General features: G+C 38.3%; 2 protein-coding genes across 3 annotated transcripts in view; both read left to right on the top strand.

Annotated features, from left to right (window-relative positions):
* Positions 1–996: 996 nt before the first annotated feature.
* zcchc10 (zinc finger, CCHC domain containing 10) lies at positions 997–8,648 on the top strand. The gene is made up of 4 exons (XM_061739453.1): positions 997–1,045; positions 3,283–3,444; positions 5,979–6,020; positions 8,006–8,648. The coding sequence occupies exons 1-4, from the start codon at positions 1,005–1,007 to the stop codon at positions 8,247–8,249; spliced, it is 489 nt and encodes a 162-aa protein (XP_061595437.1). The 5' UTR covers positions 997–1,004; the 3' UTR covers positions 8,250–8,648.
* Positions 8,649–10,357: 1,709 nt separating this feature from the next.
* The window catches only part of aff4 (AF4/FMR2 family, member 4), a 47,833-nt gene continuing 43,233 nt past the window's right edge, over positions 10,358–14,957 (top strand). For both annotated transcript variants that reach the window (XM_061739447.1, XM_061739449.1), the window contains exon 1: positions 10,358–10,619. The gene's annotated coding sequence lies outside the window, so the exon portion shown is untranslated. The remainder of the gene's footprint in view (positions 10,620–14,957) is intronic.

The raw sequence follows: 14,957 nt of genomic DNA, 5'->3' as shown, positions 1-14,957 counted from the left end.
ACCCACGACTCTCTATGTCAAACCATTCAAAAGTTATGGCAGAAAGTAGGAATTATCAGATATCGACCAATAAGATGAAGGGCCGGGGCTAATTCATGCCAATGAAGGTCAAGTACTCAAATCCTAGTCAGATGACACCAGCCACGACTCTTTATATCAAACCATTCAAAAGTTATAGCAGAAAATAGGGACTATCAAATATTGACCAATCAGAAGAGGGGGGGGGGCTTTTTGGCGTCTATCGTCGCCACGGTAACGCTTTTGACTGAGAAAAGACACATTTTGATGTATACGGCAACACTTTTGACTGAGAAAAGACACATTTTGATGTATAACACACCTGGGTGCACGTTACGATTCGGGCCGTATTAACTGCCGAAGGAATGGCATAAATTGCGCCGACTTCCTGTTGGGTTTCGGTCGTAGCGCCTAGAGACTTTTCTTTAGGTTGCGACATGATACAGGTGTGTACCGATTTTCGTGCATGTACGTCAAACCATATTGTGGGGCTTGAGGCACAAAGTTTTCCACGGGGCGCTGTTGAGCCATTTTTCCACACCCATTAATGCAAACCGTGAAATATCAAAATTTTTCGCCAGGCCTGGCTTGCGTGCAAAACTTGGTGACTTTTGGGGCACGTTTAGGGCGAAAAAAGGCCCTCCTTTCGTCGGAAAAATAAAGAAAGAAAGAAAGAAAGAAAGAAAGAAAGAAAGAAAGAAAGAAAGAAAGAAAGAAAGAAAGAAAGAAAGAAAGAAAGAAAGAAAGACAGACAGACAGACAGACAGACAGACAGACAGAAAGAAAGAAAGAAAGAAAGAAAGAAAGAAAGAAAGAAAGAAAGAAAGAAAGAAAGAAAGAAAGAAAGAAAGAAAGAAAGAAAGAAAAATTCCTACAGATCCTTATCCTTCGCATAATCATAATCATAACAAACTACAGGGGGCGCTGTGCTCTATTTTCCGGAAGTACGTGCTGAATTCTCACAAGAGAAGAAGAAAACCCGCAACATGGCGACTCCCATGCACAGAATAATAGCCAGGAGGCAGGCGTGAGTTTTATTTCTTTAACTCAATATAACTACGTCCTTACATGTTTTTTTGTGAACAGATTGTGCTTATAAACCCAAAGGAAACTCGAAAGTTCGTCGAAAGCGTCTTTAGCGGAGGGAAATCAGACAGTTTGCGTCTGTGTTACTCGTCGGGACGACTCGTCTAAATCTGATGAAGAAACAGTTTTAATATTTCACCTGAAATGTTTTCAGTAATATATTAAGCTTAGTTCGTGCGTCTGGGGGGTAAATTCAGCTAACTCGGCGACTATCACTGTGATATCAGACATCGCTGTGATCCCTCGAAACAGAAAATCTGACATTTTCTCCAAAAAAAAGAGAGAAAGAAGCATAAATGCTCGAGTTTGGGTTGCACCGGTTACACATTTGATTATTTGACCACCATGTAAGGAGATTAATTAATAAGCATTCAACAATTAATGTTTTATTTTACAGGTATAATCTATTTATTGATAATAAAATGTCGTTTCAGAAGGTTGAAAGTTACAGTTCAACGAGGTAAATGATCCTCAAACAGCGTGGATCCTTCATTCACTCCAATTTCTTTACAAATCCTTAAGAAGTGAATGTCTATAAGCAGTACTCGAGTTGTAAAAAAGAATCAGTGGGGTTGGTGGATTTTATCATATGATCATATGAACAGATAATTTGTGCTGATTACAAATAATATAATATATTACAAATAATAGCAGTGACCAAAACACCTGCAGAAAAACTGCAGGAATGACATAGCAGCAGTTAAATGCAGCCTTCTGTAAGCTTTAAATATCCACTGGGCTTACATCAAATACATCAGAACACAACAATAAAAAACACTTTTCTGAACTTATCAATATGACTCTGTCCTTCACAGGATAAGTAACATGGATCACTGCAAAAACTCAAAATCTTAACAAGAATATTTGGCTTATTTCTACTTAAAAAAAAGTCTAATTTTAGTAAAAAAGTCTCATTACACTTAAAACAAGACTCATCACTGGAAAAAACAATTTTCACCTGTTTCAAGTAGATTTTCACTTGAAATAAGTAGAAAAATCTGCCAGTGGAACAAGATTTTTTTGCTTGTAATGAGAAGATGAATCTTGTTTCACTGGCAGATTTTTCTACTTATTTCAAGTGAAAATTTACTTGAAAGGGGTAAAAATTGTCAAAATTTTCTGGTGATGACTCTAAATGTTGAAATAGCAGTAAAACCACATTCATTGATGAAATGACATAAGGGATGGAAAGGAGGGATGGCAGTTTTACAGGGGGATGATTTGGACCGTTTTTATTTCAGGCGGGGAGGCCATCCCCCCTCATCCCCCCTCAACTCCAGTACTGTTTCTAATCCATTTTTGTGGTTACGCAATGAGATACTTTTCTGACTGCGACACTGCTGGCAGGTAGTCAAGGGAGAGATGGGTTTCCACAGTAGATAAGAATCAATGTCTTAATTGAATCAGAACATGAGCTGCTCGGAAAGTAGTCCAGATATTTCTGTATTTGACCATGACATGAAACCATGAAAACACAAAACTACTCTCTAGTTGCCCTGATTTCCTTCATCTGTGCATTTACTCAGCGAGAGAACACTGATCCAGAAATGAAGTTTATTTGAAGACAATGTTCTGGCCTTGGAAGATTACCCGATTTACTAAACATTACATTCTTCCCATGACTCTCAACGTTTCTAGAGATTGTGTTTCAACGATTATTTGGCCTTGCTCAAATTTGAACTTGCCTTCTTTTTAGGATGGGATGGGAAACAGCAGTCATATATGCTGTCTCTCATTCCATTGCTTTCTCCAAAAATTATTAATTTAGAATATGAGCAAGTATGTTCAAGCGGTGCTGAGGGCTAAACTTGCACCTGCACCATCCATTTTTTTCTTTTCTTCCTTCAACAGTGTAATGTAAATGCAGCAATTAAGAGTGATCACTTTTACGCTGACTTTCATCAGAATCAGAAAAAGGTTTATTGCCAAGTTTGTTAAACACACACAAGGAATTGTTGTGGTGATTGGTGCAATACAATACAAGAGCAAATATATAATGAAAAGAGAGAAAATGTACAAGCATAAATGTACAACATGAGGTTTTTAAAGTGCCGGATATGAGTCTGTGCCAAAGTGGGATGTGCGTTAATGTAACGCATAAGGTCAGGATTGGAGTCTTTACGTCTTTGTTAATTATTTGGATGTGCGCCATTCAAAATTGTGTTTCATTGCACACAGGGAGGCAAATAAACAACATGTGCGTTGCCAGAAATGTTTGGAGATGGGACACTGGACCTACGAGTGCACAGGGAAAAGGAAATATGTGCACAGACCATCAAGAACATGTGAGATGAAAAAGAAGTTGAAGGAGAATGAAAACAAACCCCTCAGCATCACTGGGTAAGTGACTTGTCAGTTAATTTCTAGTAGCAGTGTGTGATGCGTTTCCTCTTCCCTGAAATGTCACTTTTCTCAAATGTTTGAGCTCCATTTTCACTACAGCCACTGTCCATGCCGTCCTATAATACCGCAACACTTTGTAGAGATGATTTACTGTTCCTGGGGTCTATCCTGCAAACTCAAACACAAAACACCAACCCATATTTAATTCCCAACAGAACATAATCGACTTATCAGATGTTGAAACTGAGATGTTTTGCCAATCCATGTAAAATGTGAGCTTATTTTGAATTTGGTGACAGCAGCACATTTCAAAAAAAGTTGGAACTGGGGCAACAAAAGGCTGGAAAAGTAATTGGCAGAAATCAAAAGCAGCTGAAGGAGCTTTTGAAAACAAATGATGTTAATTGTCAACGTGTCAGTAATGTGACTGGGTATAAAAGGATCATTTCAGAGAGGCAGAGGCTCACCAATCTGTGACAAACTGTCAAAAGGAATTGTAAACATATTCAGGAAAATGTTCCTCAATGTAAAAATACCAAGACTTTGAAGATCCCACCATCTAAAGTTTCTCATCATCAGTTGCTGCATCAGCAGGACTAATGGTCCTTTTCCACTAGTATCTACTCAGCGCGCTTCTACTCGCCACGCCCACGTCTTGAGCTTTTCCACTATGGGCCGAGGCGGGTGGAGCCGTGCCAAGCAGATACTTTTTCTGTAACCATTCTGCCGAGGTTCTAACCGGGCACAGCCGGCACTATATCTGACGTCACCACCCTCTAGGCCACTGATTGGTCGGGGGGCGGGGCGGGGCCGTCAGACGTTTGAATCAAGAACTGGAGTCAGCGCCGACACGAACAAAGGAGTTGCGCAATCGAGTACGTCACAGCAGCTTCACCCCAACCCCCCCACTTCTCACCTGGGGGGAAAAACAAACGAGGAGAAAAAGGGTGGAGCCGGGATGAGACGTCCCGAGCCGAGCCGCGCTGAGTAGGTGCTAGTGGAAAAGCGCCATAAGACCTCTCCAGTCTCCCGACGGCTCTGGTTGAACAGCCCGACAAACCATCTCCGATCGCGCTGTTTTCTTTACCGGGATCACAAGAAAATCAGAACAGTGATCTCCTCTCCATCCTGTTTATCTTTTATCTCCTGTTGCTGTTTATTTATCTTTACTCCACAAACTCGAAGTATTAATCACTTTTCTAAGAGAACGGCGCTAACGCAGTTCAAACAGCAGGTGTATCCGCCCCTTTAATCTGATTGGTTTAGAGTAAATCGTCCTCCACGTGGGGTGCGCTCTTATGATTGGCTGAAACAAAGGAAGATATCTGATTGGTTGCAGATCCTTCTGTGTTAAAAAAAATGTATTTGTGGATCAAGTCACGTCAGGAGAGTCTCAAAAGTCACACGCAAATCAGGCGCGGCTCACAGACAAAAAACGTTTGTAAATCAGGTTATATTTGTGTGCATCAAAAATACATTTGTATATCTTGTCCTACGCACGTGTGAATTGTTCTGTGCATTTGTGAATTTTGTCCTGTGCATTTGCAAAATTATGAGACTGTTCTAGCTCCATAAAACAATGCTACACCACATACTGTACAACAGAATGGCTTCACAGGATAAGATCCAGGTGCCGGCCCTTCAGTCCAGATCTTTCATCCATAGAAAACATTTGGAGCATCATGAAACAAAAGAAAGAAGTTTCCAGGGCTGATGAGCAGCTAGAATCCTGCGTTAGACAAGGGGGGGACAACATTTCTCTCCTAAAACTCGAGCACCTGCTCTCCTTACATCCCAGATGTTTAGAAACAGTTAAAAGTAAAGGGGATGCTGCACAATTATAAACATCTCCCTGTTCCAACCTTTTCAAGATATGTTCGTGCCATCAAACTCAAAATGAGCTAATATCTTCACGAAAATGCAAAATCTTGTAGTTTCAGCATCTGACATGTTGTTTATGTTCCCGTAGGAATCAAATATGGGTTTATGAGATTTATAAATCATTGTATTTAGTTTTTATTGACATCTCGCGCAGCATCCCATCTCTTTTGGAATTGGGGCTGTAAATAAAGAGTTGCCATGGGATAAAGAATGTCATTTTTATCAAAGTCCAGTATAAGATTTCAGGGGAAGTTTACATGTGTGGGATGTTTGAGCCGAAACTTTGCACATAAGGCTTTTCAATGTTTCCTGGCCTTCTGGTCAGTAATAATGGGCCCACGTCACGCTTCTGCATAAAAAGCAAGTCTTGTCTGCAAAGTTCTTCCCTTTTTAAGATTATCTTTCCTGTCAAGAACCAATTACCCACCCCGACTGAAACAAGTGATGTTTTATTCATTGAGAGAATTAAGCTGATCTGTTGTCAGTAAAAAGGACAGGCAACACGCTAGATCTGTTTGTTAAACACGGGGTATCCGCCAATGTAAAAGGGGCTATTGTCAAAAGTTAAGCAAACAAATGTGTATTCCTAAATAGGAGCTTATTTTACTGTTAAAGAGGTGTGTTTATCATTATTATTTTTCTTTTCCCAGATCAGGAAGAGAAGGTTCCAGTGAGAAGAAGCCTAAAAAGAAGTAAGATGTCACCTTGCATAGATCATTCAGTAGCATGATGAGCTGACAGTTTGGCATTTTGGGATAATTTCATAGCTTTGTGTTTTCATTATTTCATGATAAGGGCAAATGAAAATATGAGCGCAGACACATCTGTCTGACTGACCTTCTGAGCTCCAGACATGTCATACTGCTGTTTATTCATCTTTTTTTTCTTTTCTGGATCCGATAACGCACATTGCATGTGAAGTGTCAGTTAAACTAGATTTATACAAGTGGAAAAGCTTTCAGATAACTCAAAAGTACCGTCATTTCATCACACAAACACAGCACCTATTCCGTTTGTAAAGTTTTTTATTTTTAATTATATATTTTTTCTTATTTTAAAATAGATTACCTTTTGCAGCATCATTGTCTCTAGTCTCACTGATTAAAGTCTGACAGAAAGCAACATTTGAAACAGTGGACAGAAATATGGCTCGACAGAGCCTTCTAGTGGAGGGTACGAGTCATTACAGTTTTACTCACGTCTCCTTTTATCAACTGTCTGACAGTTGCATTGTAAATTATTTTTATTTTATTTTATTTTGCAGGTGCCCGTGCAGATTTATCATTGATTCTGAAAGCTAAGGATGCATATTTTTATCAGATTTATCACTCTTAAGTCATACCCAGTGATATTTCAGATTTGTATTCTGAGGAGAAAACACACTTAACCCCAATTTTTCTCATCTGAAAACTATTCTATTTTACTTTTTTCCATATTAAACTTGGTCTTTTGCTACAGAAACAGGTGGGACTAATGATATAAGAGTCCTCATTAAAAAGCGACTGCCTTGTGTCATGTCGTGTTGGTTATATGGTTGTAAACTAAAAAAGCATCAGAACATAATCACGACAGATTATTTTCTAAAGCAGATTTATTTCTTCTTTCTTTTCGTTGCTTGTCTTCTGGTAGTAGCAACAGTTGCCACCGTTCAGGAGACGATAACACAGGCTGGTGACTGTGGATAAATGTGCATGAGATCACATCAATGACACACAGCACCGTGCTTTTAATAGACGCTGATGAATCCCTGATAGGCAAAACTGAAGTGACACGTGGCCACGGCTGTCTGTTCAACATCAAGAAGAGTCAGAAAGACGAGAAGAAAACGCGTGTGTAATCTTCTCAAATAAATGAAGCAATATGAGTATTGATATTTCTTCTAGATATTTTTAAAAAGAGAAAAAGCAGAGTTGCCAAAGTGTAAAGTAATTTAATGGCTCATTGACACAACAGCAATAAGAACAAATACAAAGGGCAGATGTTTATCCGTTTTAGGAGTAAAACTGTGGAACTCATTAGATAACGACCTTAAACTAGCAAACTCAATAAAAGCATACAAGATAATATTCATAGCAAAGGTAATGGACACATATATAGGAGCACATTAAGCAAACAAAGAAGAATGTAAACATGCATGAGATGAAATGACAACATACATTTTTTTTTCAGTTTCCTTAGCATCTTTTCACTTTCTGTTTTCAGAGCAATCATTATTATTATCATTATTATTACTATTATTATTACAGTTATTTAAGCTATTATTATTATTATTGTTATTATTATTACTATTACTACTACTATTATTATAATCATCGTCATTATTATTATTATTATTATTATTATCACTATTATTATTATTTTGCGTAGCCTCATGATACTTAATTTGTTCTTTTTGTATATTCTATTCTGTTAAAAGGTGGGCAAGATAAGCTTTATGCTTCAAGTCCAGATCTTTTCGGTCAAAATAATCACAATGTTGACCAGGGAAAAACCTGTGTTATCTTGTTTGTGGATTTTTATGTCTGTTATTGACCGAAATAAATATTAACTAACTAACTCATGGTAGAAATGCTCCCCACACTAGCCCATACAGGATTTAATTTAGCATAGCAGCTGCAGCAGTGAAACATATGCACCCTTCAGTTCTCAGAGTTCATGATCTTCCTCTCACTCTCAGGGCCAAAGACTCGAGCGGCAGCAGCGGGGATTCAGACAACTCTGGCAGCGACTCCTCTTCAGACAGCAGCGACTCCTCCAGCTCCTCTTCAGACGACAGCGACGGCAGCAGCGACAGTGACGATAACAGCTCTTCAACATCTTCCTCGTCCTCCTCCTCCTCTTCGTCCTCCGACAGCTCAGACTCAGGAAGCAGCAGCGATTCAGATCAAGGACCCCCAAAGAAGAAGAAAAAGAAGAAATGAAAATGCTGTTTCACTATTTTTTTCTGTTTTTTTCCCCCTTTTTTCTTTTCTCAGTCTAGGTAGTTGGAACTGAATAGATTACACAGTTGTTCAGATTTGCTGGTAACGGACTAAAATAAAAGACTATTTTTGAGCTGTGTCATGTTCTGTTTTTAAAATGTTTTTCCTCTGCTTTTACAGGGACGTTTTGTCAAGTTTGAATTTTTATTAACGAAATTAACTTTAAATATGCAAGGAAAAGAATGGGTTTGTTCAACTTAAATCTTGTGATTTTTTGTACTGAAGTTTATTTTTAGTTAAACTTCCTCTCTAGATCTCAAAATCTCTATGAAGCATTACGGAATACATTACAATGTTAATAGTGTGTGCTATGCCATTACATTTTCTTAATAAAATGTTTATTATGATGCCTTGGAATTTTACTTTTTCAAAAATTCTTATTTGCTAAAGTGAAAGGCATAATGACTGTAGGAATTAGAAAGTTAACTTTATTAATTTCATGCTTTCTGGAGGTAGAGGGTGTGACACGTTCAACAGACTGGTTGGTCAAACGTTAAAGAGCTCAAAAAGTTGTTTTTGGCCCGTGTATGTGTCTGAAAGGTGTGCAGGGATTTGGGTTGATCATTTTTGGGCGGTGGTTGCTGCTTGGAAGAGTCATTGGGTGTTCTTGATAAATAAGGATGATTCACTGTACATACATGTGCAAAAGTAGTGGCACAAATTCTCAAGCACCGTGAACTTTTTCATCACCAATCACAGGTAAATATGTTTGTAACTAAACCAAGCCTAAAGGGCCCATGAAAAAGTTCTACAGTGTATTGATGTAGTTAAATGAGTAGTTATGCATAAACAGCAGGGAACAATGAGCCGTGATCTCCTGAACGTCAAACATGAGCCAGTAGTGCGTCACTGTAGTGTTGCATTCACAGACAATAGGAATTTATAGTTCTTAAAACAATGTCCATGACGTTTAAATTAAAAATACAGTACATGCTTAAACAGTGTGCTAAAATTCATCTTTGTGATTGAAACATTTTAAATGACAATATTATTCACTTTGGAATCTATCACGACTGCTGTCAAGATTATTTTTTCTAATTTGATATAATCCAACTGGAAACTGAAGTTGCTGGGCTTTTGAAGCAGTACCGTTCAACATATTTTTTATTTTTTATTTATTTTCATTGAATGATTGAATTGTTTATTTCGAACACATAAGGGGAAAATATAAAACATACAGAAAAAAAAGCAACAACAAAAACGTAATACAAACAGGGGGGAAATGCAATTTTGTAATGCAATTAAAACATTCTGGATTCATTACAAATCAACTGAAATATTGCAAGCCTTTTATTATTTTAATATTGCTGATCAAGTCTTACAGTTTAAGATTAAGATTCCCAGAATATTCAAATTTTTTTAGATAGGATATTTGAGTTTTCTTAAATTGTAAGTCATAATCAGCAATATTAAAATACTAAAAGGCTTGCAATATCTCAGTTGATTTGTAATGAATCCAGAATGTATGACATTTTTGCATTACAGAAAATAAAGGACTTTATCACAATATTCAAATTTTCTGAGACGGTCCTGTAAAAGACAAGACAGAGACCACACAACTGGCATGCTGGATTAAAAGCCAAAAATAAGTTTTAAAACGAGATTTAGAAATGTCCTTAACATAACTCCTCCTCAATCAAAAACTTCCCAGAATTTGCTGTCAGAATTTCCCAGATATGGAACTCCAAATCTCACATTATCAAAAGCTCTGGTTCTCTAGAAATTTTTAAAAGAAATGTATCATCTCATTTAATTCATATTTAAAAAATGTCAAGTTTTCTTTGTAGATAAGCCTGTTGGCTTTTTGACCTCTCCTGTCACATTTGTTTTACTATTTTGATTTGCAAGTGTTACTTTTATTGTGTGCAAACTAATACAATAAAATAAAATAAAAAAACAATTTCCTTTTATTATTTTAATTCTATTTTATATTTATTATTTATTCCAATTTCCCATGTCAAATATATTTTTATTTATTTATTTATTCATAAACGTGGACGGACATGCGGCTGCCATGTGTCCGACGGGCCGTGAAGGCAGCATGGCTACCTGCAGCTTTAGCTAGTCTCACCTATCACTCCCGTCCAGCACTGCAACAAACTACCGCGGACAAAATGATCCCGCCGGGGTTCGCTCTCGATGCGCAGACGCCGATCCAGCCCGACGCGAAGCCCGTCAGCCCGGTCTGAGTCCCGTCGCCGTTGCGGCTTCATCTCCGAGTGCATTTAGCGTGAATCTGGAAGAGGAAAAGACAAAGAGAAAAAGAGCTTCAGCAGCTAGAATGGTTTGGGCCTAAAGGGAAGACAAGAGGTGAGCATCCCCGGTGTTTCCTGCTCCCCGCCGCCGGGTGTGAGTGCCCACGACCCGGGGAGGGTGGTGTTGTGTTCGGGGGGGAGTGTTATGGAGCAGTTCCGATGGAAATGAGAGGTTTCAAGAGGCAGGAGCCGCTAGCCCCGGCTAGCATTAGAGCTAACAGATGCAGGTGTTTCTGATCCAGGTGTCTCTTTACCACAATATCAGCAAAATCAGCCCTTAAATCAGGCTGATCTCACTAATGTTGACTGTAAAACGGTACTTATTTACAGGGGACGAGGTTTCAATGTCACTTTTTTAGTCAGGCTGTGAGAAACTAAGACAGAAGCTGTTGTTTTTGTTCCTGTAATAATCACCAACTTAAACCATCACAATCTACACTTATAAACAAAGTTGTGCAATCAGGGAGTGTTGTAAACAGAATCTGCTGCTGGTGTTTTATTGTGATCCTTTATTGTGAAATACTCTGTAAATACTGTGTAAATTAGTTATTTATTTAACTTGTTTTCTGTTTGTCTAACTCAACTCCTGACATTGAAACTAACTCTAAACCCATGCAAATGTCAGCAAAAAAATGTAGTTGTTCTCGTCACATAAGAGAAGTGACTGGTTTCCAGGACATAGTAATAAAGTGTAGTGCAGGAACGCACTCACAAAAGTGTTGTTTTGGTCTAGCAAAGAAAGGGACAGCTGATATATTTTTCTAGGAAGCCATTTTAAGTGGCACAGTTGGGGGAAGGGCAGAAAAAATGCATCATAAGTCTACTGTTTCACTCTTGATCATTTAATGGGCTGAGGTGCATATTTGAGGACGACAGACTCAACACTTTTCTGTGGGGGGAGGGGGTTGTAGATACAGGGACAGATTTGACACTTTGTGCTGGGGCAGCCCAAAGGTCATGAACCCATATGTCACAAACGCTGAAATGGAAACACATCTGCAATCGGTTGGAAGTTGGAACATACAGCGGATGATGTTAGTGAAGTCTTAATGGGAATGTCATTAGAAGAAATGTTCAAGTTTGATGTTAACATGTTTTGTTAAAGTCAAAGAAAACACTTTCTTAATTTATGACATGCTCTGCAGGAACTGTGTGCGTGTGTATTCGCATGTATTGACATCGCTGACCTGTCAGTTACTTCGGGGACAGTCTTCTAACGTGGTTTTACCTCTGGTAAAAACCACAATACAGGGCTCACGTGAAACGTGCAGAGAGGGAAGTGGCTCAGTTGTAACTTGAGACAAGTTGCCTGCAATTGCACAAATAAGAACAATCTTCATCTTTACGTTGAAGTGTGTGAGTGAGTGTGTGCATTATAGATATTCCATAAAGAAATGGTAATGTTAGGTGTTTAACACCACACCGCTGCTGCAGATTCTCGTGTCTTCGATGCTCATCTGAGAAAAGTCTTTCAGATTATTATTTGTTAACTGGGAGCCAAAGTGAAAATCCGGATGTCCATGACATTGACAGAATGATGCAAACACCAATCAGTTAGTGTGAAACACGTTGGAGACCCGTACCATATAGTTTCAGTGTGTGTTGCCTTTTAAAACATCTTTTTTGTAACTTGCGAGGTAAGCAATAAGGGAAGTGATCTTTAGCATAAATGCAGTCATAAAGCATTGAATCGTCACCATATTGGTTTGCCAACAACAATATACCTCTAATCTAGTGGGCTACAGGCATAGACATTACCTGTTGTGACAATTGAATTGTGTACTTTTCAGCTGGTATGAAGCATTAAGTAAAGAAAACGGCGTAACGGCCATTACTGAATGTAAAAAGGTTGTATCGTGCAGAAAGGTCAGTGCATGAAGACCCAGGTGCAGCGCGGCGCTGCCGTCCAACAACACACAGCTTTCTCATAACACAACACAGCTGCTGTGAACACAATTAGGGAATTACTTTTTTAAAGCAGCAAAGGAATTTTTGAAATATTTAGCTCAGCCGGTCCACCTATAGACATGGATGTAAAGTTGTTTTTACAACGATTTCCGCTTTTTGGGGGGGGGTTTTTTGCTTGGTCACACTCATTTTCTCTCCTTTCACTACTCACTTGAGTTTCCTCTGCTGCCATGATGTCCACCGTAGCTGTGTGAGCTGGTGTCGTTGTTGCTGATATGTGACATACTGCCAAAAAGAGATATGCAGATGTAGCAAGTGACAACTGGAACAAGAGTCCAAAGTTACTAGAGCTGGGTATCATCACTGACCTCCCAATACGATTCTGATACACTTGGTCCCAAGACCATACGATTCGATATCGATATTCTAGTTACAATAACGGAATAACGTGATCCTTCCACGCGCTACGTCCAGCCAGAGAAGCCCCACCTGTCTGGTGGAAAGAAGCGGCTCACACCTCAGGTTAAGGAGGAGACCTGAGCTCAGTGCAGCCTCCCTGGGTTGGTAGGATAGGAGCACTGGGGGATAAAATGGGGGGGAAAAAAATCAGGATAAAAAAAAATAATAAATTGGATTACAAAATATATATGTATATATATATATATATATATATATATATATATATTTATAATTAAAAAAAAAATATTTATATATATTTTTTTTAATTATAAAAATATATATATATATATATATATATATATATATATATATATATATATACTGTGTATATATATATTTATAATATAAATATATATATATATATATATATATATATACATTTTTTTTTTAATCGATACTTGGATTTATGTATCGATAATCGTTCCTACACATGTATATCGATAAAATATAGATATTTTTAACCCACCCCTAAAAGTAACTTTGGCTGGTTTTTGCCACCAGTGGGGATGAAGGACTGAGATCTGCATGGCGCCTCTTAAGAGTCAACAAGTATTCATTCAAATTAAATGAAAACTAGTTATTTAACATGGGGGGGGGGGATGCAAGGTTTTTGGACTAAATGACTGTGTAATTAATGTATCAGCTGATGTGGACCAATCACCACGTGAGTAGTCTACAACAATTATACATTATAAAAGTGAATTGTATTGTAGATGTCTAACAACATTTTGTGACACATACGTCTGCTGTGTAGTTGATACAGTTGTAAAACGCTTGCACGTGCATCGGAAGAAGCATCTTAAAGTTTAATGTCCATCCCAATCCTTATTGAAGGACGTACACACTTCCCTATTTCCTCAAATAAAAATGGGATTCAGTTAAAAGCTGCACCGCTCGTAATATCCGGAGGATGTAATGGATACAAATTAATAAAAGAAAAAAAAGGCCAGCATCAATGGAGGCCAGGCCGGAACATGCGGTAGAAAGGAGAAAATAATGCTTACCATTATAATCTGCATGACAAAGACAAAAATAACATATTTTTGTCACATTTATTTTAAACTAATCATTGCTTTTTCTCTCTCTCATTCTGCTGTTCTGAACTGAGTGCAGCGAACTAAATATTCGGTGTGTAGTTATTTCATGGCAATCTAGTAGTTTGTTAGCTCGTTCATTACTTCGTATATCCAGGTTCTTGGCAAAAAGTATGGTCTTTATTTCTGAAATCCATTGCACGATTTACAAATTTTCCATGTACTTGAGGTAAATTCCAGAGGGGGGGAAAAGTCAGACAGCAGGATCTCCTTGCACATCAGGGATTCCCATAGGAATTAATGAAATTCCACTTTGACTGACATGTTAATATGTGCAAATGAGGTGCAAATGTTTGTGTGGAATGCTCCATTTAAAAAAAAGTTTTTTTTTTCTTTCTTTCAGGGGTCAAAATACACTTTACACTACAAGTGCCTGAGTTGCAGATAAAGTCCTAAAAAAAAAAAAAGCAGCAGTTTAGTAGCTCTTTGTTTTTCATGCTGCTTTCACGTTGAGAAGCATGTGACTGCACGATGGCTGGGTTTCAGTGTAAACACTCAAGCACCTATGCAGGAAAGTGAGCGAGGAAAGTTAGATTACTGCCAGATGTCAGTTTTGTTACATTATATGCATACTAAAAAAATGCAAGTGACTGACACAAACGAAGCATTAGTAATGTGCGTGCTCTCCCTGTGACGCAGCTTGCTGTGAAATACGCTTCACTTCCTGTTTAAGTTTTGCCCAGAGGCCTTAGTTCAACTGTTTCCTCTGTCGCCAAGGCAAAGGGCACATGCTCTTGTCAAGATGTTTTGGTGATTTGTTTGTCCGTTCCAGACAGAATGGAGGGTGCATGTTTTCTTTGGCTTTGACACGGCTAGTGTTCAGTGCAGTTGTACTACGGTGGCACTTGGGCTTTTGCTAGCCTGTTTATTTCGGAAATGAAGAGTGGCGAGTTTCATCCAGTTCTACAACAGCTCATACACAAGATTGTATG

The sequence above is a fragment of the Cololabis saira genome, chromosome 14, assembly GCF_033807715.1.
Source record: "Cololabis saira isolate AMF1-May2022 chromosome 14, fColSai1.1, whole genome shotgun sequence".
NCBI lineage: Eukaryota > Metazoa > Chordata > Actinopteri > Beloniformes > Belonidae > Cololabis > Cololabis saira.
The sequence above is the reverse complement of the archived record's forward strand: the minus strand, read 5'-3'. Positions and strand labels throughout refer to the sequence as shown.